General features: G+C 42.8%; 1 protein-coding gene across 5 annotated transcripts; it reads left to right on the top strand.

Annotated features, from left to right (window-relative positions):
• On the top strand, nucleotides 1–27,838 carry Mdm1 (Mdm1 nuclear protein). Of its 5 annotated transcripts, none has more exons than XM_040754822.1 (15): nucleotides 1–155; nucleotides 1,442–1,556; nucleotides 5,316–5,683; nucleotides 6,778–6,912; nucleotides 8,964–9,131; nucleotides 10,282–10,376; nucleotides 10,455–10,554; nucleotides 13,961–13,990; nucleotides 14,315–14,490; nucleotides 17,143–17,442; nucleotides 18,468–18,577; nucleotides 18,665–18,774; nucleotides 23,219–23,459; nucleotides 25,242–25,301; nucleotides 26,876–27,838. In XM_040754822.1, exons 1-15 carry the CDS (start codon nucleotides 150–152, stop codon nucleotides 26,986–26,988), a joined length of 2,127 nt encoding a protein of 708 aa, XP_040610756.1. In that variant the 5' UTR covers nucleotides 1–149; the 3' UTR covers nucleotides 26,989–27,838. The 5 variants fall into 5 exon arrangements, with proteins under 5 accessions (XP_040610756.1, XP_040610757.1, XP_012977021.1 ...); XM_013121567.3 differs by lacking the exon at nucleotides 1–155 and adding an exon at nucleotides 232–385; XM_021233746.2 differs by lacking the exons at nucleotides 1–155; nucleotides 13,961–13,990 and adding an exon at nucleotides 232–385.

The raw sequence follows: 27,838 nt of genomic DNA, 5'->3' as shown, positions 1-27,838 counted from the left end.
TGCAGCCTCCTCCTGGACTAAGCTCCCGCGGGCCCCGCCCACCGCAGTCCCCGCATCCTCATTGGCTGGTTCTCCGCCCGCCATTCCCTTCCTGCTGCCGGCAAAGGTGCGGGTCGGTGCCCTTGCGAGCGCTGGTTGGTCTAATCGTAATGACGGTAAGGGCTGCCATTGGTCATCAGGCTCCCAGAGTGGGCGGAGCAAGGCCGAGCGGCGGGGCTGGGCGGGCGGCGGGGAGTGCGCCGGCGCGTAGTCGGGGACGCCGAGTCCAGGATCTTGCTAGGGAACCGGTGTTGTCTTCCCGCCCCGCCCCCCTCGGGGCTCAGTCCCGTTAACTGTCGGCGGGCCTGGTGCCGCAGCGCTGGGCGACATGCCGGTGCGCTTCAAGGTGAGCTCGGGGGGTTCGGCGCCTGGTGGCGGGGACCCCGCCCGGTGAGCACGCTGCGCGCTTCGGCCTCACCGAGGCTCCTGGCTCGGAGCCTGGGCAGGGGCCGAGGATGCTCCGGCCCGTGGATGCTCCAGCGCGGAGGGACGGGTGTGAGAGAGTTCGATGGGGTCCTGGTGGAAGTCGTTCTGGGGGCGCCAGGGGCGGAGACGGAAGGTGGAGGGCACTGGACAGTGGGACGAAAGGCTGCTTTCAGTGTGGGACACCTGTGGTCCGTCTGACGTTTGCAGCCAGCTCCCCTTTTCCGCAAACCTTGAGGGGAGGAGGAAAGGAAGGAATGAAGGAGGGAGTGAGGGGGGAGAGAGAGAGAGAGAGAGAGAGAGAGGGAGGGAGGGGAGGGAGAGGGAGAGGGAGAGGGAGAGGGAGAGGGAGAGAGAGAGAGAGGGAGAGGAGAGAGAGAGAGGGAGAGGGAGAGGAGAGAGTGGCTAGGCAGCTTGCCTCGTTGTACACTTGTTTTAGCCGTGCTAACATTTCCAGGTAACTGTATAGCACCCTTCCACGCAACGGGTGGCCATAGTTTTGCAGAAATCCCCACTCTTAATTCTTCAGGGCTTGTCGACGGAGTGGGAGGGGGGAACGGGGGAACTTGCCTTTCTCCAATTGCTTTTTATTAAAAGGAACTAGCGGAATCCATACTATTATGCTCGCTGTGGGAACTTAGGATGACTTTCTATTGATGAGGACTCAGATTTGTTACTACACTTTATCAGATGAGCTCACACTTTGGCATTGGAGAACCAGCTGCAGGGCAGCCTCTCTGATGTCAGACTCCTGCTTCAGTGGGCCTCAGGTGGTTGTGAGGATTAAAGGGCTACTTAGCCAGGGCTGGGTAAACATTAGCCATCATTAAGGAGATTGTCTGGGTTTAATTCTCATTCTTGGGCCTTTCAACACTCTTCGGAGGTTGAGATTTGTTTTTTGTTTTGTTTTTTTCCTTTCTGATGTTGACTTTTAAAACACCATTTATCACACGGTGCTAAACTGTTCTTTGTATTACAGGGGCTGAGTGAATACCAGAGAAACTTTCTGTGGAAAAAGTCGTATTTGTCAGAGTCCTACAACCCCTCAGTGGGGCGCAAGTACTCATGGGCTGGGCTTAGATCGGATCAGTTAGGTAAGTGGAGCAAACCAGTAGCATTATAGCCTGAATAAACCTTAGGTTATGTTTATAAAGTATTAAAATCTGTATTCGTATAGCTGCCAAATATTTATTGATGCTATACTGTGATCCCAAACTCCCTTATGAGCAGAAAAACCAAACAACTCAGTAAACAAGGCATTTCAGGTTGTATATAAAATAGCAAGATAGCAAATGGGTTGAAGAGCAGAGTTGAAGGGAATACACTTGAGATCTGTCATTCTTGAAGGGCTACTCTGCGGTTGTTTGAGCTGGAACCTGAGAACTGAGAGGGGCCAGCATGGTGAAGAAGACTCCAGAAATCTTGAGGAGCAGAAGTATAGGTAGAGCAGCTTGCCCAGGTCTAGTTAGTGTCAGAGGCATGACTTGAACTTGTCGCTTTGGGCTAGTGCCTATGAGCTCAGAGCTATGTTCTTTTTATTAGTATGCTTCTCCAGACCCCAGAGAATTTGAGCCCTTGGTCAGGGTTCCCAAGAGAAAAGGGTGAACTGACTGTCATAGCTGCTCTGTTTCTTTCTCACTGGAATATAAGATCTCTGAGAACAGCCCTCTTATCTCCTTGTTTGCCAGTAGAAACCCAGGGCTTTGGGACACTTGACTCCCTATTAAAATAATTTTTATTTTTTATGCTTGTATGCATGCGTGTACACGTGTGTATACACATGCAGAGGTCAGAGAACCATCCCGGGTGTCATTCTTTGGGAAGTCCACCTGCTTTATTTTGGGACAAGGTCTCTCAGTTAGATTAGGTTTCCTGGCAGAGAGCCCCAAGGGTTCACACCTGCCTCCACCTCTCCAGTGCTCCTTTAGGAAGAGAATGCTATCACACTCTTTTTTGCATGGGTCCTGGGGGGCAAACTCAGGTTCTCATGCTTACAAGGCAATGTCAGCCCTAAAACTCACTTTCAAATTGATGAATAAATTTGAATTAGAATATGCAGTAAATATAACCTTGAGCAAATCAAACCTGCCTAGTGGGTCTTAGGAAGCCACAGTGCATGGGGTTGTCGGGTAGGGCTGAAGGAGGCATTGCTTGGTAAGGGCTTTACTTACGAAGATCAATACTTAAGAGTCCTATCGATGGCCTGTGAGAGTGATGTGTAAGCCCTCAAATGTTAGGCATTTGAAGCCAGAGAAAGGCAAGGCTTACAGCGAGGATACCAAGCTGAGAAGGCAGTAAAATAAGGAATATGTTTAAATTAGGTTTGGAGAACAGAAGGAAGATGGGTAGCTTAAGGCTCCTCTGCATTATAAAGATTCTTAGCCCAGGGCCTGACTTCAGAGGCCCAATTCTTTGGCAGCATGCTGGAAAACCTCTCTGCTCCTCTATTCTGTACTTTGGAGTGTTTGTTAGATCAAGAATGCAAAATAAACTGATCTTCAAGGATAGCTATCTCATTGAAGGCCAGAGGGGTATGACTGCACACTGGGTGATTGGCTAACTTGATTAATTGTCCTAGCATTTCTGAAATCAGCGCATTCAAGGGGCGAGTGATGAGAGGCGACCATGCAAGTGAAACCACTTCGGAGCAGGGTACATCTTGAAGGAAGTAATGGCTTAGGGGAGGGAGGTTTGTAGGGTCTTCAGGTAAGCACAAGGCTGTCAGGCTACTCAGAAAATGGGAGTAGACTAACAAGGAACCAGTGGGCTCACCTAGGACTGGCTGTCCATCCTCTCAGTACGGTGCAGCCCTCCCAACCAGGGTGTCTGCTGGAGCTGGGAAGACAGAGGGCAGCTGATTGGAGAATCTTCCTCTTTGCTCATTACCAAAACCCCACCCCTCTGTTACAGCCAGAGTCTAAAACAGTGCTCTTCCGTTTTGTTTTGTTTTCATACTTCCTATAGTAATTAGAGGGCCTGGAGTAATGGCTCTGAGGTTAAGAGCCTTGGTGTTCTTGCAAAGAGCCCACATAGCACACACATGAAGTTCACAAGCATCTGGATCTCTAGTTCCAGGGGGATCCAACCCCTTCTGGCTCCTGAGGATACCAAACATGCATGCACTATACATATATGCATGCAGGCAAAATACTCAGGCACATAAAATAAGAATAATAATTAAAAAAAGAATTTAGAAGGTAGCAGAATTTAGTTCAGTGGCAGAGCACATACCTAAACGTATGTGAGTGACTGAGTCCCCAGTGGTCCCCCAAAGTTAATAAAACTTTCCTCCTGTTTTAAAATTGATCTTTAATTTTTTTCTGAGCTTTTATAAATAGGATGTATATTTTGGTGGAGTGTGTATATACGCTTTAGAACTGCCACCTCAGCTCAATTCAGTCTACAGGAAATGTCATTTGCAAAGTCACCTTCATCGGTGAATTTGGCTTGCCAAATTAGAGTGCCTTTCTATGGGAAAGACTAACTGCATGCTTTGGTTCCAAGTTAAGGTACAAATGTGCACTTCCCCTGCCAGCTGAACTGTATGGGTGTTGAGAAAGCAGGGAGTCTACTGCTTCTCCTTTGCTGTCTGCAGCCTTTGCCTTCCTGTGAGACACTGTCCCTTAGGGCCTTGTGCTCTCGTGTCCCCTTGTTCCCCTCGCCCTGAGTTCTTGTACTGTGTCACAGTGAACCACCACAGGTAGTGTCGGGCTGCTTGAGATGGCAGGGAACCACCACAGGTGGTGTCAGGCTGCTTGAGAGGCAGTGAATCACTACAGGTAGTGTCGGGCTGCTTGAAATGTGTTCCTGTCTCCGTAACATGGAAGCAGGACCACGATGGTCTGTAGTGAACAGAAACACAGGTGGAAGATAGTGTCAAGCAAGATCACATGTGGAATTCAGGATCTAGAAAATGATCCTTTCTGCTCACCCACCCCCCTCCCGATGTCTTTGTGTGCATGTCTATTGATGTCTTCCTAGTCCAGGGAAGCCCATGAACATGGAACCCTCGCTTCAGTGGCTAAGCAGCTCAGAGAGAGGTTTGTGAGTGGTAGGTTTACCTCATGTCAGCTTTTCCGTTGCCTTCCCTTCTTCTCTGGTCTTACTCTTCCTTAGGTGGAGCAGCTCTCTTTCTGTTTAAAAAATGCCCTGAAATAGGGCGTTAGCTCAGCACTGTCGCAGACTCCACCTACCTCAGTAAAAGGAAGGTCTGGTTTGGTCTCTGTTCCTGCTGGACAGTGATGTAGAGAAATCGTATCTTAGCTCTTGTTAAAGGGTCATTCTTGAATTCTCAGGAAGGGAAGGCGAAGGAGAACCAGGATCTAGCACAGTGATATCTCACACTGTTCATCTTGGTCTGTTCTACATAGAAGGAGCTTTGTGAAAAGCTCTGAATCTCACAGACCGGGGCTTATTGTTCTAAGTAGCACAGGAAAGTAACGGGAAACGGTCTCTTACCTTGTGATGCCTGTGGCTTGTGTGGGGAGAGCTTGGACATTGTGACCTCAGTGTTCAATTTTACTACTACTTTAAAACAATAAATATTTGATGCTGATAAAGTCCTGCAATTTGGAGGAATTTATGTGTGTGTATTGCTATTTTTAACTTTTGCTGATGGGGGGGAGGGGAGTGTGTGTATGACCACCTCATGGCATGTGTGGAAGGGTCATGGGACAGCTTTCTACCATGTAGGTCCTGGGGATTGAACTCAGGTTGTTAGACTTGGTGGCAGGTGCCATCTTTCTCTCTCTCGATTGAATTTTAAGCCTCCATCTCTCTCCTCACAGGTTTTATTAAAAGCTCTTCCTGACTGAACTTTGGTAGTAACTAATTTTATGTGCTGTGTTTTGTAGGGATCACAAAAGAGCCAAGTTTTATTTCAAAAAGAAGGGTTCCCTACCATGACCCCCAGATTTCAAAATCCCTGGAGTGGAACGGAACCATCACAGAGAATGATATGGTTGTGCCACCAGAACCCCAGACCCTCCAATCACCAAAACCACAAGAGGCAGAGGAAAAAGAAGATGCGAGCCAGGAAAGAGCTCCCTCATTAGAGGCTTCCAGGGTTCCCAAGAGAACTCGATCTCATTCTGCAGACTCCAGAGCCGAAGGGGCTTCAGACACTGCGGAAAAACACCAGGATGTAACAAACCATGCACTGGATCATGAAGTGGAGTTGGAACCTTCCACCAAACCTCTTGCGGAGAGTATAGACCCCCGGGTAGGAATAGCCATCATATTTCTTTAGAAAAGAGTGACGGGTTTTATCATTTCATTACTACTACATTGTGTATTTAAATTTTTCTTGTTGTTACTTCCTTGTCTTGTGTCTCTGGTCTAGATGCCAGCAGGCTGCTGGAAGTTACTAAGAATGGCTCTATTCTTGATACTCTATTTGGTACTGGTTGTACTAAGGCGTGCCTGCCCTAGATGAACAGTCCTCCTCTGGATTTTATTCTCCAGAGACTAGCACCAGAGTCCTCAGGGATGAGGTCAAGCTGAGGCAGGAGGGAGAAGGCTATAGTTCCCCGGCTGGGGTTCTCAGCTGACTTCTATCCTAATTTCATTTCTTACTGTGTAGCAGCAAGGGAACAAACGGATTCTCAGTTGACAGGAGGAAGAAGGAGGAGCCTCTGGCTGGCTCTCAAAGGTCTTGCAGTTTTGGCCTCTTATGTCACAGCTGGCCTGCAGCAGGCTGGACAAGCACAAAAGCAGAGGCTGCAGGGGAGTGTGTGGGACTCTCACTGCCCCCCACATTGTATTCTTCAGGCTGCTGCTCTGTCCCTAGTTTCCTTCAGCCTTTGCCTGCATCCCTGGAGCCATTTAGGAGTGCTGGAAGAGACTCTGTGACTTTTGAGAAAGCCAGGGGATGTAGGGGGACCATGGAAGGTGCTGGGCGAGCTTGGTGGGCAGAGGGAAGGATGGCCAGAGAAGTGCGTGGATAGGCCAAGGTGCTGTGATCTCTCTCTCTCTCTCTCTCTCTCTCTCTCTCTCTCTCTCTCTCTCTCTCTCTCTCTCTCTCTCTTTCTCTCTAATAGATTTAATTGTGAATGATTGGAAGGAAGGAACAGAGCAGTACTATTTATTAGGTGCATAATAGTTCCTTGATACTATTATTAAGAAAGGAATTTGAAATATTTTGACAATTTAAAAGTGGTTATTTAGAAGTTAAAAGTTTGCTATACTGTATGCATTATAGCTAGCAATGCTGTAAGGTACAATTAAAACTTAAGGGGATACATTTCATGTTACATGCTTTATAGCACGCTTTAGACTTTAAGTTTTCATTGCTTTGGGTTTTCTCCCCCCCAACAGTTGGATAGGCATCTTCGTAAGAAAGCTGGATTGACGGTTGTTCCCTTGCACAATGCCTTGAGAAATTCTGAATACCAAAGGCAGTTTGTTTGGAAGATCTGTAAAGAGACTGACCCCGTGTTTGCAGCCAATAAGGTAGTTTAACAGCTGTGATATGTTTCTGAGTGCTCTAACCTGATTTAGTAACACAGACTTATGTGGAGCTAAGAGCTGAGAGAAAGTTGGAACTGACCTAGGCCTGTTCTAGGTTCTGGGAGACAGATGAGAGTTTTGCTGGACTCTTACTCTCCCTTGTGGTTTACATAATAATATCATATAATATTTATGTAATAAACTGTTCTGGGCTACTAATGATCCACTAAGCCGGAGGCAGGACAACGAAAACGTTGGGGAGTAGCAAGTGTTCACATGCCAAAATATCTTTTTATTTTTTTAAATCATTAAATTGAATATATTTCATTTGACTGTTTCTGTGTGATATGTAGTTTTTAAGAAAGATAACTGCTTTGGATAGTTAATAAATGCAAAGTTGGTTGACAGTAGCACTCGATGTAATTGTTCCTTTGAATCAGCTGAACAGTGACAGCAATCGAATTGAGCTGTATTTGTCATTATCTTTAGATTAGATTAGATTTATTATATCTTTTACAACTTTAGTATTTTACTGACTTGCTAGTAAACATTCTGCTAACTGCTGCTGTCTTCCGGAGAAGTCTTAGCTTCTGATTTCCTACTATGTTGTTAACTTTCAGCTCCATGTGGAGTAGCTCCAGAAGTCCATGACAGCTTTGTCTTTTGTTCTGATCGTTGTGCTTTTCTTTCTAAGTCTCTGTACTTTACCTGCCTCGATTCATTTGCCTGCATTTTAGTGCTCGTTGTGTACCCCGTACCTAAACACTAAGAGGATAGACAGAGCAGGGCAGTAACATCTGCACTCTCCCACGGACATCTGCACTCCAGGGGCAGCTTTCTTTAGTTGTATGTTTTGGGATCATATGAAGTATAACACAAAGGGATGTGTTCTCTTTTTAGGACCTAATACATAGGATCAGGGTTTCCTCTGCTTGCTTGCTTGAACTTTTCTTAGATAGTAAGTGTTCTTAAAAAATATCTGTGAGTTGAAAATTGTTTCCTTTTTGTAGAAAATTTGGCCTATGAGCTAGAGCTGACTCATCAAAGATTTCTTCATAGATTTTACATGCCAATGAAAGCATTTTTCAGAAATGTGTTTTTATAGGATCAGAAGTATAATGTAAAATAAACCACCCACAGTGTCTTCATTAGTGATGCCATTGCTTTCATTAGCGAGGATTTCAAAGTGCTTCTGTGGGAAGCAAATGCTCTTTCTAAGTTCAAAGCACATTGGCTTTGAGCTCTGGAGGAGCTCACTGATAAGCTTTCAGTCCCTCTAGGGAGTCATCTGCTTTCAGTCAGGTGCGTCTCTTAATAAGGTTGTCATATTAATATTGAAAGGAGTTGGACTAGTTTGACTGAAAAGCCCTGAGGTTGTGTTGTGCTGACAGCTGTGTTTGGATTGGGTCTCCATAAAGCAGTAGTGGTGTGTGTCTCACCTGGCACCCTCCCGGTATTCACTGTCATGGGTGGTAATATACCAGCACATGGAAACCATATTGAATATTGTGGATGAAAGAAAACATTTAAAAGCAATATAGTAATTCTTGAATGTTCTCTCTTGTCTTCATGAAAAGGCTAAATCTAAGCAAAGGGCAAAAAAAAAAATCCCAGATTGAACAAGTCAGGTACCAGTTTATGCTCTTTTGGAAAAAGTGGAGTTTTGACAAAGAGAAACATCATTTGGAGAGCTGACAAAAGTTACCTTAATCTAATGTCTGTTCATATTATGAAAATTTGCTTATTTCATTATCTCACTACAACTGATGGAAGGAAGCAGGGAAATCTGGGAAGGGAAAAATCAGACGAGTATAGTTTATTATTTTTGCTTAAATAACATTTTGATTGTAATTTGACTATTCAAGGCATAGTAACAAGTATAGAAATTTGACCTTTGGCTACTAATGACACATGTGAAATGGAGTTGCAGTCATATATAATTTTGCCTTTTTCTGTACTATAATTTAATTTGTTGTTTTTAGAGCAATTAAACACCTGAGTTCTGTGTCACCAAGTCATTAACTGAACTGAACTTTTTCTTTTGTTGTTTTAAGGTTTTCCGTAATAAGAGCCAAATTGTTCCACACTTCAAAGGCAATGCAGTTGTCCATGAGACTGAATATAAGCGGAATTTCAAGGGTTTATCTCCAATGAAGGAACCAAAGTTAAGAGAGGCTTTGAAAGGAAACAGTGATCTTGAGGCATTGTCTCCAGAGAAGAAGGTATCTGCTAACTCCTAACCTAGTAAAGGTTTCACACACCTCACAGTCTATCCTGTTACCACCCAAGTTCCATTTCTTTTGCTAGCATTAACTCATTTGTCCATTAAATGCCATATTTTCCTTGACTACTTGAGTGAAGCCAGGTCCTGTATAGGTACTGAGAGTACAGCATGCAGACACAGCAAGCTCAGCGGCACTTAGGCTGCTGGGAGAAAGATACACAAGTAACTAAAGTGACCAAACTTAGCAGTGCAGCAGGTAAGTCTTCCATGTCTGATGTCAAAGGATTGACCTTGCAGTGACATGAGCTTCAGGGCAGCAGGAATGATGGGAACTTGTATTTTACAGTAGTAGCTATTAGATGTAACACATTTAAGACAAACTTTTTATTATGCTAAAATATAGTTAGTATAATTCATATCATTTACTGCAGTGAATATAAACACCTGGGCTTGTGTTTGAGCTTACAGGTATTCTAAGTTATGGCATCAGGATAAAATCATTGCAGATTATAGGAAAATGAAATATAAAATAGGTTTTTAATCTTCTGTAGTAATGTTATCCAATACTTTGTGATTTTTTAAAAGTAGAAATATCTGATTAAAATAACCTGTGTATGTGTGTGTGGATACAATGCTTATACACATGCACACCAGTATGCACACGTGTACTTATGCACATGCATGCACATGCGCGTGCACACACACACACACACACACATGCATGTGCACACAGTACACACACATATTTTCTTTTGACCTATGACATTTTGGGGGTTGGAAAATGTTACTCTGTAAAGCACCATGGTAACTTAATTAGTAAAACTTCAATTACTATAACACTTGAATGTAAATTTAAGGACTAATTCAAAATCTCTGTTCAATGTGTAGTAGTATTGTTTGCTTAATATTTAGATGGCATTTGTTAACCTTTAAGTTAAAAGCAAAACAATGAAACACTAGTCATGGCTCTAAACTCAGTTGGTTTTAAAACTTGTTGACTTTTCTTGTTTTCTTTAGTAGCTAAAACATCTAAGAGCAAAAATGTAATAGGCTCTCCAAGCCTAGCTTTCTAACATCTATGTTTTTACTTTAATGTCTGACATCTCTAAGCATAAAAGCTCAAATTATTTCCATTTCAATATAACAAGGCAGACGAGCCTTTAGAGTTAGAAGTAGACATGGCATCAGAAGACTCAGACCAGCCTAAAAAGAAGCTTGCTCCGTGGAGACACCAAAGGCTTGGGTATGTATTTTATAAGGAGATGGTCATTGTTGGGTGGTCACCTTGCTAAAATACTTACTTCCATTCTGTCTCTCTTAGCAAGGTGAATTCTGAATATAGAGCAAAATTTCTGAGCCCAGCCCAGTATTTATATAAAGCTGGAGCTTGGACATGCATGAAGGAGAACATGCCAAACCAGGTGAGTCTGTGATTTCTCATTTTCTTCTTCCAGCCTATCCAACAGTTTTACAGTTAGTTTCATTCACAATTTAAAGATGAATGGTATGATAACAGCCCTCCAAATTCCACCATCTTAAAATTGTAGGTATTGATTGACAGCTTACTAGCATGTTCACTCTTTATACCAATGGCTTCCTTAGAGATTGATATTTATTATCAGTCATTTTTTTACCATCAAATATCTGATAGCTTTAATCAGTTCAGTTTACATTAATTGATTTGTTTCTCATGACATTCAGACTTCCAGTCTCTCAACTGAAGGTCATTGTCCAATCAGTAATGTATCTGATAGTAAGACTGCTGACAGTTTGCACTATTGTAGCATGTAGGAAAGGGGGTGCAGCCTGAGCTCACTCAGTTTCAAGTTCTTCTCTCGGTATCCTGACACATAGCAGGGACTGGGATCTAAAGACAGGCCGGAGAAAAGGGCAGTTATTTCCTAGGGTTGAGAAGTGCAGCTTCTAGGATAAATAGTGGAATATTTAGATTAAATAATTAGGATCTTAAAAATGTATCCTGACAGTTTTCAGCCTTTGCCAAATGCACAAGTTGGTTGGATTATATAATAATAGGCATTCTTTTCCATTCACCTTTTCAAAGAGGATCCGTAGGATGGGGACTGTTTGTTTAGCTCAGTGCTGAAGATCATGGCTGGCAATTGTGTCTTCAGTTTCTGGGGTCAGGTTGTTGGCCCCTTTGGGCTGCTGGTTTTTTGAGGTGGCCCCTCCCAGACAAATGTGCTGTCATTCCTGCCTCAGCACTCTGTTTCAGGAGGGTTCTAGAATTTTTTTCTATTCTCAGTACTGTCTATCTGAGCCTCGCTCAGGCTACGTGGGACAGAAGAGCCAGAGTGCCAACTCCCGTTCCATCTGGACCATTTGTTTGTTTGTTTTGGTTAATCAAAAAGCTTGAGTGTCAAAAAAACAGTGAAGGATGGACACCCTCTTGCCCATGGAACATCTGACTTTGAGAGATGTTGGCCTCTTCAATTTTCATCTTAGATTGGGATTATAGACATTTAAATGTAAAGCTGAAGTGTTAGCACTGGCATTATTAGGAAGAATGGCTAATGAGAGCCTTGAATTTCCTATATCATCAGTAAATAGAATTTCCATAAAGTGTCTACTCTCCATCCTTTCCAAATAAGTGGTATCAGAAGTGGATCACTATGCAGAGAACTCTTCATCCCCCTCTTATGCATGAAGCAGCATGGAGCTTCCATGTGAATAGAATGTAGCCTCCTTGGCTGTCCTTCCCATTGCTCAACTTTCAAGGCTGTGCTGATCAGAGCCCCCTTTGAACCTGTCCTTCAGTTTATACTTGTTTATTGGGGTGCAGATTGTGCCAGTGTTAGGGTGCTCATGGAGATACAGGCCTGCTTCCTTGGTCATTGTGAGCGTGTTGAGTCTGGGGGTTTCTTGGCTCTGGTCTCTCTCTACTTCCTCTGCTCCCCCCACACACTGGACAGCTGCAGAATTCCTGCCTCGGCGCTGCATTGCCCCTCTCTGCCTCAGGCTCACAGGTTCATGGAGAGAGACGCTGAGGACACAGAGGAAGTGATCCTAAGGCTTGAAGATGCTATGTAGGCAATGAAACATTTGATATGAGGGTACTTACATCAGGCACCTCATAACATGTGTCCTAGTCATTCAGAATGCCCCGCGAATTGCTCAGCACATTTAAACCATACATCTTAGTTCTGCCATTGATGCAAACACTGTTACTGCCGATTTCCCTTGAAGTATAGGAGACAGAGCTGATACATGGGCATAGCTCATTTGGCAGTGAAGACAAATAGGATTTCAAGTTTGTCTGCGTAAGAGCAGTCTTCTGGGATTGTGTGGTCTCTTTTGCTATGGTAAGTGCTCTCTTTGTGATGGCTCTTTCCCAGATGTGCGATACTCTCCTTGTTACCAGCTGTCTTCTAAGGAGCTGGGTAGTTTCCCCCGTTGCTTTTGCATCACAGGTTTCACTGTTTGCTTTTCTCTTTTGCTTTTAAGTGAAATCAGCAGTTCTAGTGCATGGTACTCCAGTAGTACAAGAATCTTATTTTTGTGGTATAAATGAACAAATTGTAAGACTGAAGAGATGGCTCAGCAGGGGAAGGGCTTGCTGCCAGCCCTGACAGCCTGAGTGTGGTTCTGGGGTCCCGATGATAGAGAGAGCTGACTCCCTAAGGTCAGTTGTCCTCTGACCTACACGCACAGAGTCTCTCTCTCTCTCTCTCTCTCTCTCTCTCTCTCTCTCTCTCTCTCTCTCTCTCTCTCTCTCTCTCTCTCCCTCCCTCCCTCCCTCTCTCTCTCTCTCTCTCTCTCTCCCTCCCTCTCTCTCTCTCTCTCTCTCTCTCTCTCCTTTCTCTTTCCTCTCTCTGTCTCTCCCTCCGTCTATCCCTCCCTCCCTCCCTCCCTCCCTCCCTCCCTCTTCCTCCTCCTCCTCCTCCTTCTCCTCCTCCTGCTGCTAAAGAATAAGGCAGTGATGATAATGTATAAAGCAGTTTTTCTTCCCATGAAGGTTAAAAGATGACACTATTAACAGTCATGCACAAAATAAATTGTCAAGGGATAAAGGATGTTACAGAAATATGGGAAGTATAGAATTATTAGTGGTAATAAAAGTTGTCAATTATAATAAACAAGATTTTAAAGCTGAATTTTAATGATTCAACTTTTTGTGTTGTGGTTTCTACACTGTACATTAGCATTTAGAGAGGCCAGCAGGTGGCAGCATTTAGAGAGGCCAGCAGGTGGCAGTGTGATGTGTAGAATAAAAGGGCTTAAATGGGTAGTTGGGTTCCTTTTAGCAGGAAAGTACGTTATTTGCAGAATAGGGAATGCCAAGGATTCTATATGTCATCATATTGCTTTAAAAATATCTTGTTATCTTGCTGAATATGCAACCGTTGTATTTAGGGATTTCTATTCAATTCTATATTTAGTTAGTACTTTTTTTGAAGTTGAGGTTTTGCTGACTCCAAGGGAACCTGAGGGAATCTCTCAACTTTCAGTGATCCTCTGTCATAGAAGCAGCTGTGTACAAAGCTTCGGGGTAAGCCAGACTGGGAGTTACTGACATGTAAGCACTCTGGGGGTGGGGGTGGGGGGTGGAGGAGGAGAGCTAGGAATAGCAATCAATTACCTGTTACAACACCATCACAGCCAAGCACGAATGTGGTTGGTCTTTGATACAGTATTAAGATGTCTTTGTTACTGAGTTAAAAGTTACTAAGGATACAAGAAATATTGATTGACAAATTTATATATATTTAGAAGGAGGAAAAATAAGGTACAGCATCTCATTGATTCCCATTAACAATCATTTATGGCATTAATCTGTCATTAAGTTATGTCTCTGTATTCCTCCCCTAGGGTTCTCTAAATGCCATGTGGTATGCAGAGGTTGGTTGCTTTTGAGTTCTTAAAAACTATAATAATTCATAGAATACTTGTATAATTTCATTGCATAAGAAGTCTGTTCAGTATTTTTCTTAACTGCCACAAATGCCCCCTTGCCTATTAGGCTGACGTAAAGTAACTGCATTGTGCTTAACTGTCTTAACTTCTGCTTAAATGCATAGTCTGATGTGTGTATGTGGCTGTTGTTTTTGCCTTTCTTTCTCATTGGACTTGGGCTGTATTAGTGCATTGGCTTTGATATGTCCTTGTAGGTATTTGTAAAGGAGCGTTGACAACACCAGATGTCATCTGTACTCTTTGGTGTAGGTTAAGGAGCTCAGAGAGAAGGCTCAATCTTACAGGAAGAGAGTCCAGGGAACACACTTCTCTCGGGACCATCTGAACCAGATCCTGTCAGATAGCAACTGCTGCTGGGATGTCTCCTCAACCACTAGCTCAGAAGGGGCTGTCAGCAGCAACATCCGAGCACTGGATCTTGCCAGGTGAGGTGTTCTTTGTGGATGTCGAGAAGAATGTGTCGTAGCTTATGTGCATCATAGAATGACATAGGAAAAGTGACCTTACTACCTACAATCTGCTTATTATTGAAAGCTTACTCTCTGTGACAAATATTGCTATATTTGTTCTTTATGTTTCTGTATAAATAATACATAATTAGGGAAGGCTAAATTTTGCAATATTCTTTGTTGCAACCACAAAACTAGAATGACTATAGGGTAGATGTAAAAAGTCTTTAAGAAGTTTTAAAAAAACAACCATAAAAATTCCTAAGAGTATAAGCTCATGTTATATAACCATGTCATTCATTAATACATTTTAGTGACTAATTTGGAACCTGGCTTCTAGTTGTAGAGAATTCTCTGCTGTTTTGAATTTTAAAGTGAATACAATTTAACTGTTTGTAAGAGAAATTACACATTGATGTGTAGCAAATACAAGTTTTTACATTAAAGCATACAAATGTAGTCTCATATACCAAATTCATCTATAAATTCTATTGTGTGTCCCTGCTTTAAAAATTCAGAAAATACTGTCTTTAATAATGTTTTAGAAAGATGAATCTAAAATATAAAAATTTGAATCTGCATACTTGCTCACATGTATAATTGGGTTTGTGGGAGGTTATGAATTTAGTTATGACAAATTAGCCAAATTGGGGTATTAGTCTTCTTCATTTTGAGGGTAAATAATTAATGGCTTTTGTCATCAGAAGTGCAAGCATGTATGTGTGACAGTAGGTAAACATATTACTTTTTGGAATATTTTAGTGGAGATGTAGACATAACTTTCACTTACTCTATTCTACACTAACTTCAATACCTAGAACAAGGCCATCCATGTGGAAAACTGTGGCACCTGTGTCATGAGCAAGTCTAATGTATAGGGTGAAAGCCTGGATATTTAAATGAAAGACAAGATGTCTGGCCATTTGTGCTAAGAGTTTATGTATGTGTGTGTGTCTGTGTGTTTATTGCAAGGAGGGGGCAGTCTTATATACAGACTTACAGCACAGTGGAGAAACCCCAGGTGTAAGAGTTCCGGTTTTCATAATTAAAGGTTGATGCCAGTGGGGCAAGGCCAAGGCTGTAAGCCAAGACTAGAAAACAGGATGCCCCTGTGGTTATTGACTGACAAACAACTCACAGAGACCCTGTCAGGGCTGGGGCCCAACATCTCCCTCTTCTTTATATATAAATTAGCGCCTGTCTTAGGTGACTAGGATGTTAACACCAACTTTACCCGACAATGGAGAAATCACTCAGGCTGCATGACCCTCCTGTCTTAGGTTGGCTGGCATCCCCTTAGTCTCTCATCTGTCATTGGCTGCCTAACTTTTTTGTAGACTCAACCGTAATCAAGCTGAGGGATTCTCTGTGGTCCTTGAGTGACAACTTGAGCCTGGCTTGTCTGGTGCTTGTCAAGCATATGATAATAAGTCTTATGGCTACAAGGCCCGGAGATAGGAACCCAGCCCATTCTTTGATTAAATGGCCTGCCATCTATCCTTTTTTTTTCCTTTAAAAAGAGATTGACTGTGATCATTACTATTTATAACCAACCCCATTTAAATGAAAACAAACATTTACAGACAGTATTTGTGAATGTGGGCATCCTTCTCTCCAAACTGCTTCCTGCTGTTTGGGGGTGCTGACATACCATGGGTATCCTAATAAAATCCAGAAATCTTGCCTGTAGTGGTCAGCAAGGCTGCCATGTCCCAGCTGTTTTGAATGTTGGATCACCTGGGCCATTGGTGGTCTTGTTTTATCAAACCATATTAGTCTGGAAGGAGTCCACAGCTTTTCATTTTCTGTGGAAACAAAAAGAAAGCTTCTTTTCCAAAGTAACCTGTCCTTAGACTTAAATTGTGAAGTCAAAGCAGTTTTAAAATGTGTAAGTTGGATTAATTCAGCAGCATTGATAATCAAGTGTATTTTAGCAGCTATTGCTCCTTCCTCAGCAGTCAAACAATTCAAAGACAACACATCTTTACATGGCTTATTTATTATTAGTACTCTATTTTGCTTTTTCTTTCACTTAATACCAGTACCTTGTTTAACAATTCTACTCTCTGTTCTATCAATAGAGTAAGTTGAGGTACCCATTTTCAATTCACCCTCATAAATTCTTACTTGCTGACCAGCCTCTGAGGGCAGTCTCTCAGGGTGGTCTTTCTTTCCCGATCTCGGTGGAGCCTCCATTTGTGGTGCCTACTTCAGGAGCAAGTCTATTGGGCAAAAGCCTGGATATTTAAATGAAAGACAAGACCACCATTTGTGCTGAGAATATGTGTGTGTGTGTGTGTGTGTGTGTGTGTGTGTGTGTGTGTGTGTGTATTGCAAGGAGGGAGCAGCCTTATATACAGACTTACAGCACAGTGGAGAAACCCCAGGTTGTAAGAGTCCGTGTTTTCATAATTAGAGGTTTGTGCCAGTGGGGCAAGGCCAGGGCTGTAATCCAGGACTAGAAAACAGGATGCCCCTGTGGTTATTGGCTGACAAGCAACTCACAGAGACCCCATGGGGGCAGGGATCTAACAGAAAACAATGGAAGCAAATTGATGAGCTCACTAAACTAGTATAAACCAAAACACTCTAATGCAGATGTACAATAAAACCTTCTTTGTTATGCAGTGATCCTATAAGCCACAAGACTCCCCAGAAACATCCTCCTGCCAAACTAGAAGAAGAAAAAGTTGCCCTGGGAGAGAAGCTCCTGAAAAATACCACCAGGGAACTGGCCCTGCCAGAGGCGGACACCATTTCTGTTAGGAGGAAGCTGGCTTGGGATGCGGAGGGCAGCAATGAAGACATGCAGGAGCAGCCCCGGGGAGATGGGGACCAGGAAAGGGGAGAAGACAAGCAGATCTGTGTGGGCGAGCTCGAGAAACTGGACACACAGGACAAGTTTAAGACAGACAGAGTGAAAGAAGGGTGAGACTCAAACTTCTCAGTACACGACTAATGTGTATTTGCATTGTCACTAGGTATAGGGGTTTGCACCCGCAGCCTTATGACTAATACAGAACAGGATTTTGCTTTTAACGCAGTGAAGTAGGCACTGCCACATGGTATGTGCTCTGCTTTGACTTCTGCAACCTCTTGAGTCACCACTGGTGCTGCTGGAACACTGAGGGGGACATAGATTGTTCTTACTGATATCCTGTTGGGGAGGACTTACCAGATGTGTAATGTGTCTGGAAGAATGGCTTCATGAGGCAAACCGGCATTCGCTAATACCTGATGGTTTTGTCAAGCAGAGGCTGCCCTTTTGTAGTATTTTGAAAGTGGCTTCTGGAAAGAGCTCCTAACAGTGGTTGTATGGATAGACAGCTTTACAGCTTTGGGGAGCTCTTCCCTCTTGCTGACCATACATCTTGGCTGTATTTAAACCCTTTGTTCATTCATGGGTGTTGCAGCTAATGTGGAACTTGGTGCTAACTAAATGGAAGACTTAGCTATGGATTGCTGATTTACAGTGATTGTCCCTCCTTTATGGTCCTCAGTTCCCTTTAACTACAAATGGATTAAGACTTTTTAAAAGGATTGTTTTTAAGGCAGGGACTTCCCTGAATACTCTAGGCTGGCTTGGAACTCATGACTCTTTTGTGCCATCCTCCTAAACACTAGGATTATAGGCAGGTGTCATCGCAGGCTCCCTACATAGGAATCTTTTTTTTTTTTTCAAAAGCAATGTTGACTTCTCTTAGACAATTTATGCTTTATACTACACTACATAGTGGTGATGATGTAGTTTTTGTTGTTTTTTTGTTTTTCAAGACGGGGTTTCCTGGAACTCACTCTGTAGACCAGGCTAGCCTCTAACTCACAGAGATTTGCCTGCCTCTGTCTCTGGAGTGCTGGAATTAAAGGCGTGCAACACCAATGCCCGGCGATGATGTAGTTTTGATCATATTTTTTGGAATAGAGGCTTCCTAATAGATTTTTTGACTTTTTAGGTCCGAGTCCTTTTCTGTTTCCTCAGAAAAGGGGGGAAGGCTTCCTACTCCGAAGCTGAGAGAACTTGGCATCCAGAGGACTCACCACGATCTCACGACTCCAGCTGTCGGTAATAGTCAAACCCTGTCATCCATAGTCTGCCCGTTTAGACTGTAACTTAGTGTGATTGACATGTGGTTTCCATGGGATTTTCCAGGTGGGGCAGTTTTAGTGTCGCCATCTAAAGTGAAGCCTTCAGCCCCAGAGCAGAGGAAGAGAGCATCCTCCCAGGATGGCTTAGACACTCTGAAGAAGGACCTTCCAAAGGTAGACATTGTGTTTCAGAGGAAAGCCTTTTGTGGGGTTGCATGATCTCCTGTAATAAATGGTATGTAGGCTGAGACCTTAGGAAATCCTGCCTACTGTACGTAGAAATATTACTGCTAATCTTTTGGTAACATAAGGCAAAGGCCCGGAATTTATTGACTTATTTATTTGCTCTTGACATTGTATTGCTATTGATAGCTTTCACATATCTTTGGGAAGGAAAGAAGAAAAACACAATCTGTTGTCTGGTAGTTCTGTACCAACCATGTTGTAGGCACTGTTTAGCATTGGAGATAAAACTAGACAAAAGTCCAGGGCTCATTGGGCTTACTGTCCAGTGGAGGGCGGGGCACCAATCTCAATAGCGAGGGTACAACACACAGATAGGTGTTAGCGCTAAGGAGGACAGAGGCAGGGGAATGAGTAGGAAGTGGTCCAGGAATTCTTCACTGACAGGGTGGTGTTGAAGCAGACCCTGAAGAAGGTGGAGGACCAATCTGACAGGCCTATCTGAGAAGATGTCAAAGAGAACAGAAATGAAAAGTCTCTGAGGTGAGAGGACACCTGATTCATTAAGTACCTGTGCTCTTGTGACTGGAGCAGAGAATAGCCTGGGTAATGTGTTTTGAGACAGAATGATATATGCTAAGATGTGTAGGGCTTTGTAGGTCATAGGAAAGGCACACATGTTATTTTCTGTGAGATATGAGATAGGAAGTGTAGGAAGGGCAGAGGAGTGGCGTGATCTGACTTAGACTGTCCCAGAGTCACTGCAGCCATTGTATTGACAATGGACGGGGACTGAACACAGGTGAAAGCAGTCGGTCACTAGACCCAGGAAGACATGATGGTGACTTGGATTGTGGTGGTAGGTGGTGAAGGCCATTCAAGGACATCCAGTTGTGGATGTCCACTGAAGATGTGTGTGCTAAGAGTTGCTGAAAGTTTGGATATGGTGTGGGAGGGAGAGAAGAATCAGAAGCAAGAGGAATGGAGTTGCTTTTTAAACCGAGATAGGAAAGATGGATAGGAAAAGATCTGTCAGAAAATAGCAGGCGTTCTCTTTAGGACATTTTAGATTTGAGAAGTTTATGAGCTGTATATATAGTATGCCTGTGTATACGTTATGTATAATGCATATACATTATATATATATATATGTACATATGTATTTAAAGACTCAGGTGATGGAGAGAATAGGTATTGAGAGAGAAGAGTAGGTGTAGACGTGTCTGAGCCCCAGGACTTTGATATTACAAAGTTGAGAAGTCACCCAAAACCAAAACAAACCAAAAAATACAAAAACAACCAGTGAGACAGTGATAGTCAACAGTGTCCTGGAGGTAATGGAACATCACAAGGCCTGGGGCTGCCAATGAGTGAATGTGTATTCTGGCCTGGAGAGATGGCTCAGTGACTCAGCGTGCTGGCTGCTCTTCCAGAGGACCTGAATTTGGTTCCCAGCACCACATGGCCCCAACCACAAAGCTCACCCATCTCTTGTAGTTTAATTTGAAACACTTCTTCCTACCGGCACAGACCGTGCAAGGATCATGTAGCACCAACTAGCAAAGATAGTAGCTGAGACTTTCCCATTGTCTCACAAGGGTGGGAAGCCACTAAACTATTTAGGTAGGCACTCTGCCACTGAGGAACATACTCTGCCTTGAAATAGTTTAAGTGTGATTTATGTATGTCTATAGTGGAAGCAAGAGTTGACTGTGACTTCCTGAAAGGGACAATGTCCAGTCCAGAAAGGAGACATTGGTATCATGGGGCATTTGGGGGGTGCATAGGTAGAAGTGTGTGACCCTGGAGGACTGTAAGGGAAGCTGTGTCATGCCTTGGTGCTGGGCTGGATAGTGTAGAGAGGAAAACTGAGTGGCTTATGGTTTTCTGTCATTCCAGTAGGGTTGAGGGGTTGGTAGGTAATGAATTAAAACTCATAGGCTTGTTTTGGAGAGGAATTCCTGTGTGCCAGGCACTGTCCTAACATCTGGGGACACAGCTTTGTGACTTTGTGGAACTTCCCTTTTCACTGGGAGAAATAGACCAAGGATCTTTTAAGGAGAGCTGTGAATTAATCGTCAGGTGACCTCCAAGGGATGGGTGAGGCTTAGTGACTGGGGCCATGTGGAAGGTGACACTTGAGTCAGAACTGACTAAGAAGGGAGGCACTGTGGCAGAGAAACTGGCAGGGTGTTCCCAAGCAGAACAGAAAGCACCACATTGTTCTCTCCCGGGGCGGGGCTGTTCATTTTATTTTGTCTTAATCTACATTTCTAATTACAAATAAAATAGCATAATCATGTGTTCTGTCTGACATTTTCACACACATGCTCTGCATTTTTATCATATTTGCTTCTCATTACTTCTCTTGTTCACCTCACACTCCCACTAATCCCCTTTCTCCCATCCAGTCCTCCTCCTAGGCTCTCCTTCCTTCTCCCTCCTTCCCTCCTTCTCTATCCCTCCTTCTCTCTCCTTCCTTCTCTCTCTTTCCCTCCTTCTCCCTCCTTCCCTCCCTTTTACCCCTGGCCCTGTTGTTCTTGTTTTCATTTTTGGTGTGATCTCCAGTGTGTTAGGGTTTCTTACAGAATCCAGAGTGAGTAGTTATTTACAACCTACCACTAGTCATACTACTTAAGAAAAAAGTCTCTCCCTTCCCAGAGACCATAACTGCCCAAAGGTCTCAAGGAGGGACGAGCCCGCATCCCCATAGAAACCATTATGTACCTATAGGTCCCCAAGGAAGAGTGCTGAGTTTTAAAGTGTGTGTGTGTGTGTGTGTGTGTGTGTGTGTGTGCTGGAAAGGTGTGGGTAGGGTGAGGAGTCTGGAGTTTGGATGTTATCCTAAAGGCATTGGGGAGTGACTCAGGGTAAATCCAGTCACTAGCTGCTGTGTGGATCTGCTACCTGCAAGGAAACGGGGAATAGTGGACCAATAAAGAGACTTGAGGCTCAAGGCTCAAAACCAGGTCAGTTTCAGTAAGCCCAGGAATCCCTTCCGTTAAGACAGTCCGTAGGTTTCAGTCAGCTCTTTCTAGCAGCAGTAAAACCAAGATGGCAGAGCTTCTAAGCTATGTAGGAAGAAAAGACTTCTTTAGTGTGACTTGTAGTTCACTGAGTGTACAGGAGAAAGGGAGGCAATGGGAGATTTGCCTTCTCTTACTGGAACTTAAGTTCTCTTGGGAGAAAGCCATCAGCTCTTCATGAAGTCACAGAAAATGATACCTCAGATTGGAAACTGCATAAAAGTCACATCTATGGGTCAAATGAGGGGACGAGGAGAGTTCAGGGGATGACCAGGACTGTGGTGTCTGTGTTTGCAATCTGTGGAACTCTTAGGATTAAGCTGCACTGTCACTGTGGAAATCTGAAGATGCTAATGAAGAAGAAAAGGACTGCTCTCATGCCTGCTTTCTGCTGAGGACCAGGGTTAAGTTCTAAGGTATTTAGTTAGGGTGTATAAATAATTGGTATCCTACAGGCAAGGGACATAATCTACTTTTTTGTTTTTTTTCTATGCTAGTTTTATTTCAGATTGTATACATCTTTTTCTGATTAATATTTTTTCTTAGGTGTATTGTGAACGTATTTTTGCATCATTAGGCATTCTTATTTTCATGGCAACATGGATGCTCTCTATAATTAAAAATTTTAAGACCAGATACTACTGTTTAAATATGTTTCAGATGTATGTCATTTCGTTTTTTTATTTAAAAAGTAATATAGAGAAATCCATGTCTCAGCTACATTTTGGTTTATATCTGTATTCTCTCATGTTATTGTTTCCCAAGTACTAATAAGCATTAAAGTAGATACAATTCTAAAGTTTATGTTGTGTCTTGCTGGGTTTTTAGAGCAAGTGACCTTCAGTAAGTCTGTAGGTTCCTGTTTTTCTTTATCTGTGTTACCTCTGTAATATTATATTTAATTTGATTTTTACAATTTGGTAAGTGAACTGTTCACTTCAATGCTTTCATTTTGTGATTAAAAGATCTAGTGAGGTAGAATGTTACTGTACTCACATGTGTCTGAATGATATGTGTGTGAATATGATAGTTGATGCTTGGCGTATGCCTTCTGCTTCATAATTCTAGTGAGGCAGAGTGTTCATCTGAATGACTGACTTATGCTTCCCTCTGCTTGGTAATGAGACTTGCTTCTTCCTGCTTCTGAGCAGATAGTTCTGTAGCATGGTGACAATTGCCCTGTCTTCCCAGGTTTGTTCTTCCAGTGCATTTTTAATGCACATTTTGTGGCTGTATCAGCAGGTCTGTTTCTCTGTGTGGGTGGCTATGCGCGTAGTCTCCTCTCCATGGACACTGTCACCCCCCCCCCCCGTGTCTTCTGTGACTTGTGTTTGTCTGCATTTGAATGCTCGTTCCTTTCTTTACTTTTGCACACCCATATGCATCTTTTCTCTTTTTTTGTCATCTAGAAAGGAAACCACCGTCCTGTGTCTCTCCTGACTTCTCCTGCTGCCGGCATCAAGACAGTCGATCCCCTGCCTTTGCGGGAAGATTGTGAAGCCAATGTCTTCAAATTTGCTGAGGGTACTGTTCCAGTTTCGAAAGTTCTGAAACATCAGACAAATACCCCTGGACAGTCTTCTACTCCTTACTGGCATCCTTCCAGCAGGATCCAAGGCCGTCTGCGGGACCCTGAATTTCAGCACAATGGTGAGTATTTTGGTTTTAATTTCTTGTTTTCTTAAAATAAGAGTGATATGGAAAAGTGCTATAAGGAGGACCGCATACTGACAAAATTCTATTGTGTAGGTGGTTTTCCTTTTTTCAGTAATGTATAATGGATCCCCTTTTCCCGCCTTCCCTCCTCCATTCCTCCCTGCCGCTTTCCCCTCCTTTTTCCTTCCTTATTTTTTCTTTCCTTTCAGCCGGGTCTCCCAGGCTAGTGGATTTCTGTGAACAGGCAGATCTCTTTTGTGGCTACTGGGCTGAGCTGCTGTTCCCAGCTTCACTTTCCCTTTTAAAAAGTGAAAGGTGTCTCTCATGTTCTTGCCAAGGCTCATATAGAGACCAGATAGATGCCAATAGCACTTCTTTTTCAGGCAGGAAAACAAAAATGGTCTCTAGACATTGTCTAGTGGTACTCGGATGTGGAATTCAAGATCTTGTTTTCCTGGGGTTTTGTTAGACATGGCTCCGCTGTTTGCCTTCCTCTGTCACAGTTGGGACTTCTGAAGTTGTCATCCTGGGGATGTTGTGTATGGTATTTGCTTTCTGGTGGCTTTGGGATTGTCTGTTCATACCCAGTGCTACTGATGCATTATAACGATGCATCTTGAAGTGGGTAACCTGGTACCCTGTAGACCTTTCAGCCTGGTCAGTTCTTCTAGGAAGTTTTCCAAGATAGTGATTTCTTCCCTTTTCCTGTGGCTCTGTGGCCCCTCTTCTTTAGATATAGGGCATATGGCCACAGTAGCGCTAATGATTAGGGCATATGGCCACAGTAGCGCTGATAAACCTTTAGAGACAGGTCTTTAGTCCACTCTAGGGAGATGCAGTAATCCAGCTGTTAAGTTTAAAGAAGTTCATGGTTTGTGATCTAGCTGTTGCATACAAAGATTTTCAGAGTGTTGTCCTGCCCGCCTTCTCCCAAACCCCACATCACCCAGGGACGGGCGAACAGACAGACAGACAGACGCATACACACACACAGCTACTGCTTCTTAGTACTCTGCCCACTTAAGACTTCTGCCTCCTCCTTTCTTTCCATTCTCCTAACTTGGTTGCTGTTTTCTTGTCTTTCATTTTCTTTTTTTTCTGTGGGCTTCTGCTCTCCCTAAATGTGTATATTGAGTTTGTCTGTCTCAATAGAGACTTCCTCTGTTTCTTTGAAGTTTCATCAATATTATCATGGAGAAGAATTTTAGGAGCTTATTCACAGTGTATGCACTTGCTAAATACATTAAAGTCATCCAGTGGCCCTTTGATGCAGTGGTTTCTATCAGTATACAAAATTAATAAGTATGGCCTTGGAACAGTGGGTCTCATCCTGTGGGCCAAGGGGTCACATATCAGATATCCTGCATATCAGATATTTACATTACAATTCATAACTGCAGAATTGTAGTTATGAAGTAGTGAAGTGATTTTATGGTTGGGGGCGTCAGTGCAACGTGAGGAGCCGTATTGAGGGGCTGCAGTGTCGAGAAGGTTGAGAACAACGGCTGGGGAAGCTGGGAAGTGCATGATGGAAGGCTAGCATCTAGTGAAGATCTCGTTGCTACATCGTTTCCTGGCAGAAAGACAAGAGAAGGAAGGGCAGACCCTCCCCGATACTGCCTTGGGTCACACCTACTAAAGGTCATCTCCTAATGCTATCTCAACAGCAGCTCAGTTTCACCATGAATTTTAGAGGGAACAAATGTTCAAATAATTCCACTAATATGTTGTATCTGGTAGCTAAAGGATAACGTCTTCTGCTCTTTTTTCTTTAAGTGGGAAAACCAAGGATGAACAATTTGCAGTTACCTCCCCACGAAGCCTTTAATGATGAAGGTATTTTAATACTTACTAAGATACACATCAGCTCTTTTGTATGGTGGTTTATAGTATAGTGATCTTACATTTGACTATCACTTCAAAGACCAAAGTGTACTTCTATAGGTTTTTTACATTAGGTCTTTGAGACCTTATGATGTGGTGGAATTAGTCCCATCTTACACTTTCACAGGAGTCGCATGGGCTGTGTCTAAGGCCTGTTTCCCCAGCAAGCATGCGCCTTGCCTCAGGGAGGCCGTGGCTCTGCCTGCTTCCATCTGTCTGTCTCAGAAATTTGGCCTGATTAATCCATATTTTTTCAAATGCCTACATATTCTTATCATTTCATCTCTAAAAATATATGTAATTAATGAAAATGGATCCTTTTTCCTCCTGTGTAGTCTTCCTCCTGTCAATTTTTTTATTTTAATAAAGGCAGGAGGAGTTTTGAAATCTTGAGGTGAACATTTAAAATGACTGTTGTCCATCCTGAGAGGCATGGCTGTAATATGTAAAGTGCCAATGAGTTCCTGAAGGTATTAGCTTTGTGTTGGGAAATAAATTTGAACTTAATGCTCTTCACACTGGCAGTTAAGTATATTAGAAGGTTTTCCCTAATAGCAAATTTGCAACTCTTTATTCAGTGAACACAAGTTGCTGTGTTTTGAAATACAAATATGACTACCTTGAATCTAGTTTTCCCTTTTGTCTTGTTGATGAATAAGTATTTATAAACATGTGATGGATTTGCTCCCCCGGAATGTAGGATTTCAGTGCCTAGAAAGGATAGCTTATTTATTTATTTATTTGGTTTTACGAGACAGGGTTTTTCTGTATTGCTTTGGAGGCTGTCGGTCCAGTCCGGCCTCAAACTCACAGAGAACCGCCTGCCTCTGCCTCCCGAGTGTTGGGATTAAAGACATGCGCCACCACCCGGCAGAAAGGGTAGCTTATTAAGAACAGTTTTTTCTTCATTTAGTGATACTTTCAAAAAGTGATATGATGCTATGTTAAAATATAGAATTTTAACAACTTATTATTCTTGATAATGTGTGTGAGCACATGCAGATGTATACATGTACCCTTGAGGCCACAGGCAGACCATCACCTGGAGTTGGAGTTGCAGGTGATTGTGAGTCGCCTGATGTGGGTGCTAGGAATTGAACTCAGGACCTTTGGAAGAGCAGTATGTGGTGCTCTTAGCCTCTGAGCCATCTCCCTAGCCTCAGCATTTTGCTTTCTTAGTTGAAAACCTTTTTGCTCCAAATAGTTGTTCTTTTGAAACTAGGATAAGACATCTTAAGATGAGTTGTCTCCAACAATACTGAAGTCATAAGCTGTGCTTAATTAATGATGTTAATGGATTTCAGTGATGTAAAAGGGTTCTGGCCACACTGGTGTGTCTGACCTCTGCTAAACTTAGAAATTGGCCATGAGCTATGATGACTTAAACTCTCCATTTACCAGAGCCCTTGTTTCCGGGTAGATCCAGTGTTGCTATTGATTCGATGGTTTTGATTTTCTGATACTAGTACATTATTGTTCTGTGGAGATTTCCACTGGGAATGTAATCCTGGATTCTGTCATTACAGATGCAGACAGACTGTCTGAGATCTCTGCCCGCTCTGCAGCTTCCAGTCTCCGGGCTTTTCAGACTCTAGCGCGAGCTCAGAGAAGAAAGGAGAATTTCTGGGGCAAAACATAAACCCGTTCGTTCTCCTTATCTGGAGACACGTTGGCATCATCCTTCCGTACTGCTTACTGTGTTAAGGTTTTCCGGGTGTTTGATTTCCTTCTGACACTTCCAACTTAAATTACTTGATTTTTCAGTAGCTCATCTTACCCAGAAAATTTTCATTCAGGCATATCTAAATTTAACTCTGAGAATTCCTTTGTACTTATCTAAACACAAAGACGTAGATTATGTAGTTCTTTTGTATCGGGTGTTGGGGGCGGCTGGTAGAAGTGTGAATGTCACCTGTCCAGAGAATACTCTAAAGGGATAAAATGAAGTCAGAATTAAGATCTCCCAAGTCATATTCGCTCAGATTGCTTCGAAGCATTTTTATAGCCGTAGCTGTCATAAAAGGAATCTCCATTCCTTCGAGGTTTGCTTTAGTGTTTTTTATTAGCACCTTCTGTACACAGTGGCAGTGTTAAGGGAACTGTACTTTGAAAATCTGGCTGTATATATTTTTCTTATTTATGTAACACAGTTTGCTGAGAGAATATGTATATTTTTGATCTTTTTATGTATCCTATTTGTACAATAACTGACATACATTTAAATAATGTCTAGATTTTAACAAATTATTTGTGTAACGAAGAATTAAAACTTTGTAGACATTTAAAAATGAAAATTAAGTATGCTTGGCTTCTCCAAAATGTTATCATGTGGAATAAATGCCTTCTAGAAGCATTCTACTAGAATTGGCTAATCAAAAATTATACTATGTTTGCAGCTCTCAACTGCACTGAATCTGAGTCTACAATATTTTTTTTTGCACAAATACAAGGTTTTAAAAGCAGATTAATTAAAAAACATTTCACATCAA

This window comes from Mesocricetus auratus, unplaced genomic scaffold (assembly GCF_017639785.1).
Source record: "Mesocricetus auratus isolate SY011 unplaced genomic scaffold, BCM_Maur_2.0 Super-Scaffold_100011, whole genome shotgun sequence".
In the NCBI taxonomy this organism is placed as follows: domain Eukaryota; kingdom Metazoa; phylum Chordata; class Mammalia; order Rodentia; family Cricetidae; genus Mesocricetus; species Mesocricetus auratus.
The sequence above is the reverse complement of the archived record's forward strand: the minus strand, read 5'-3'. Positions and strand labels throughout refer to the sequence as shown.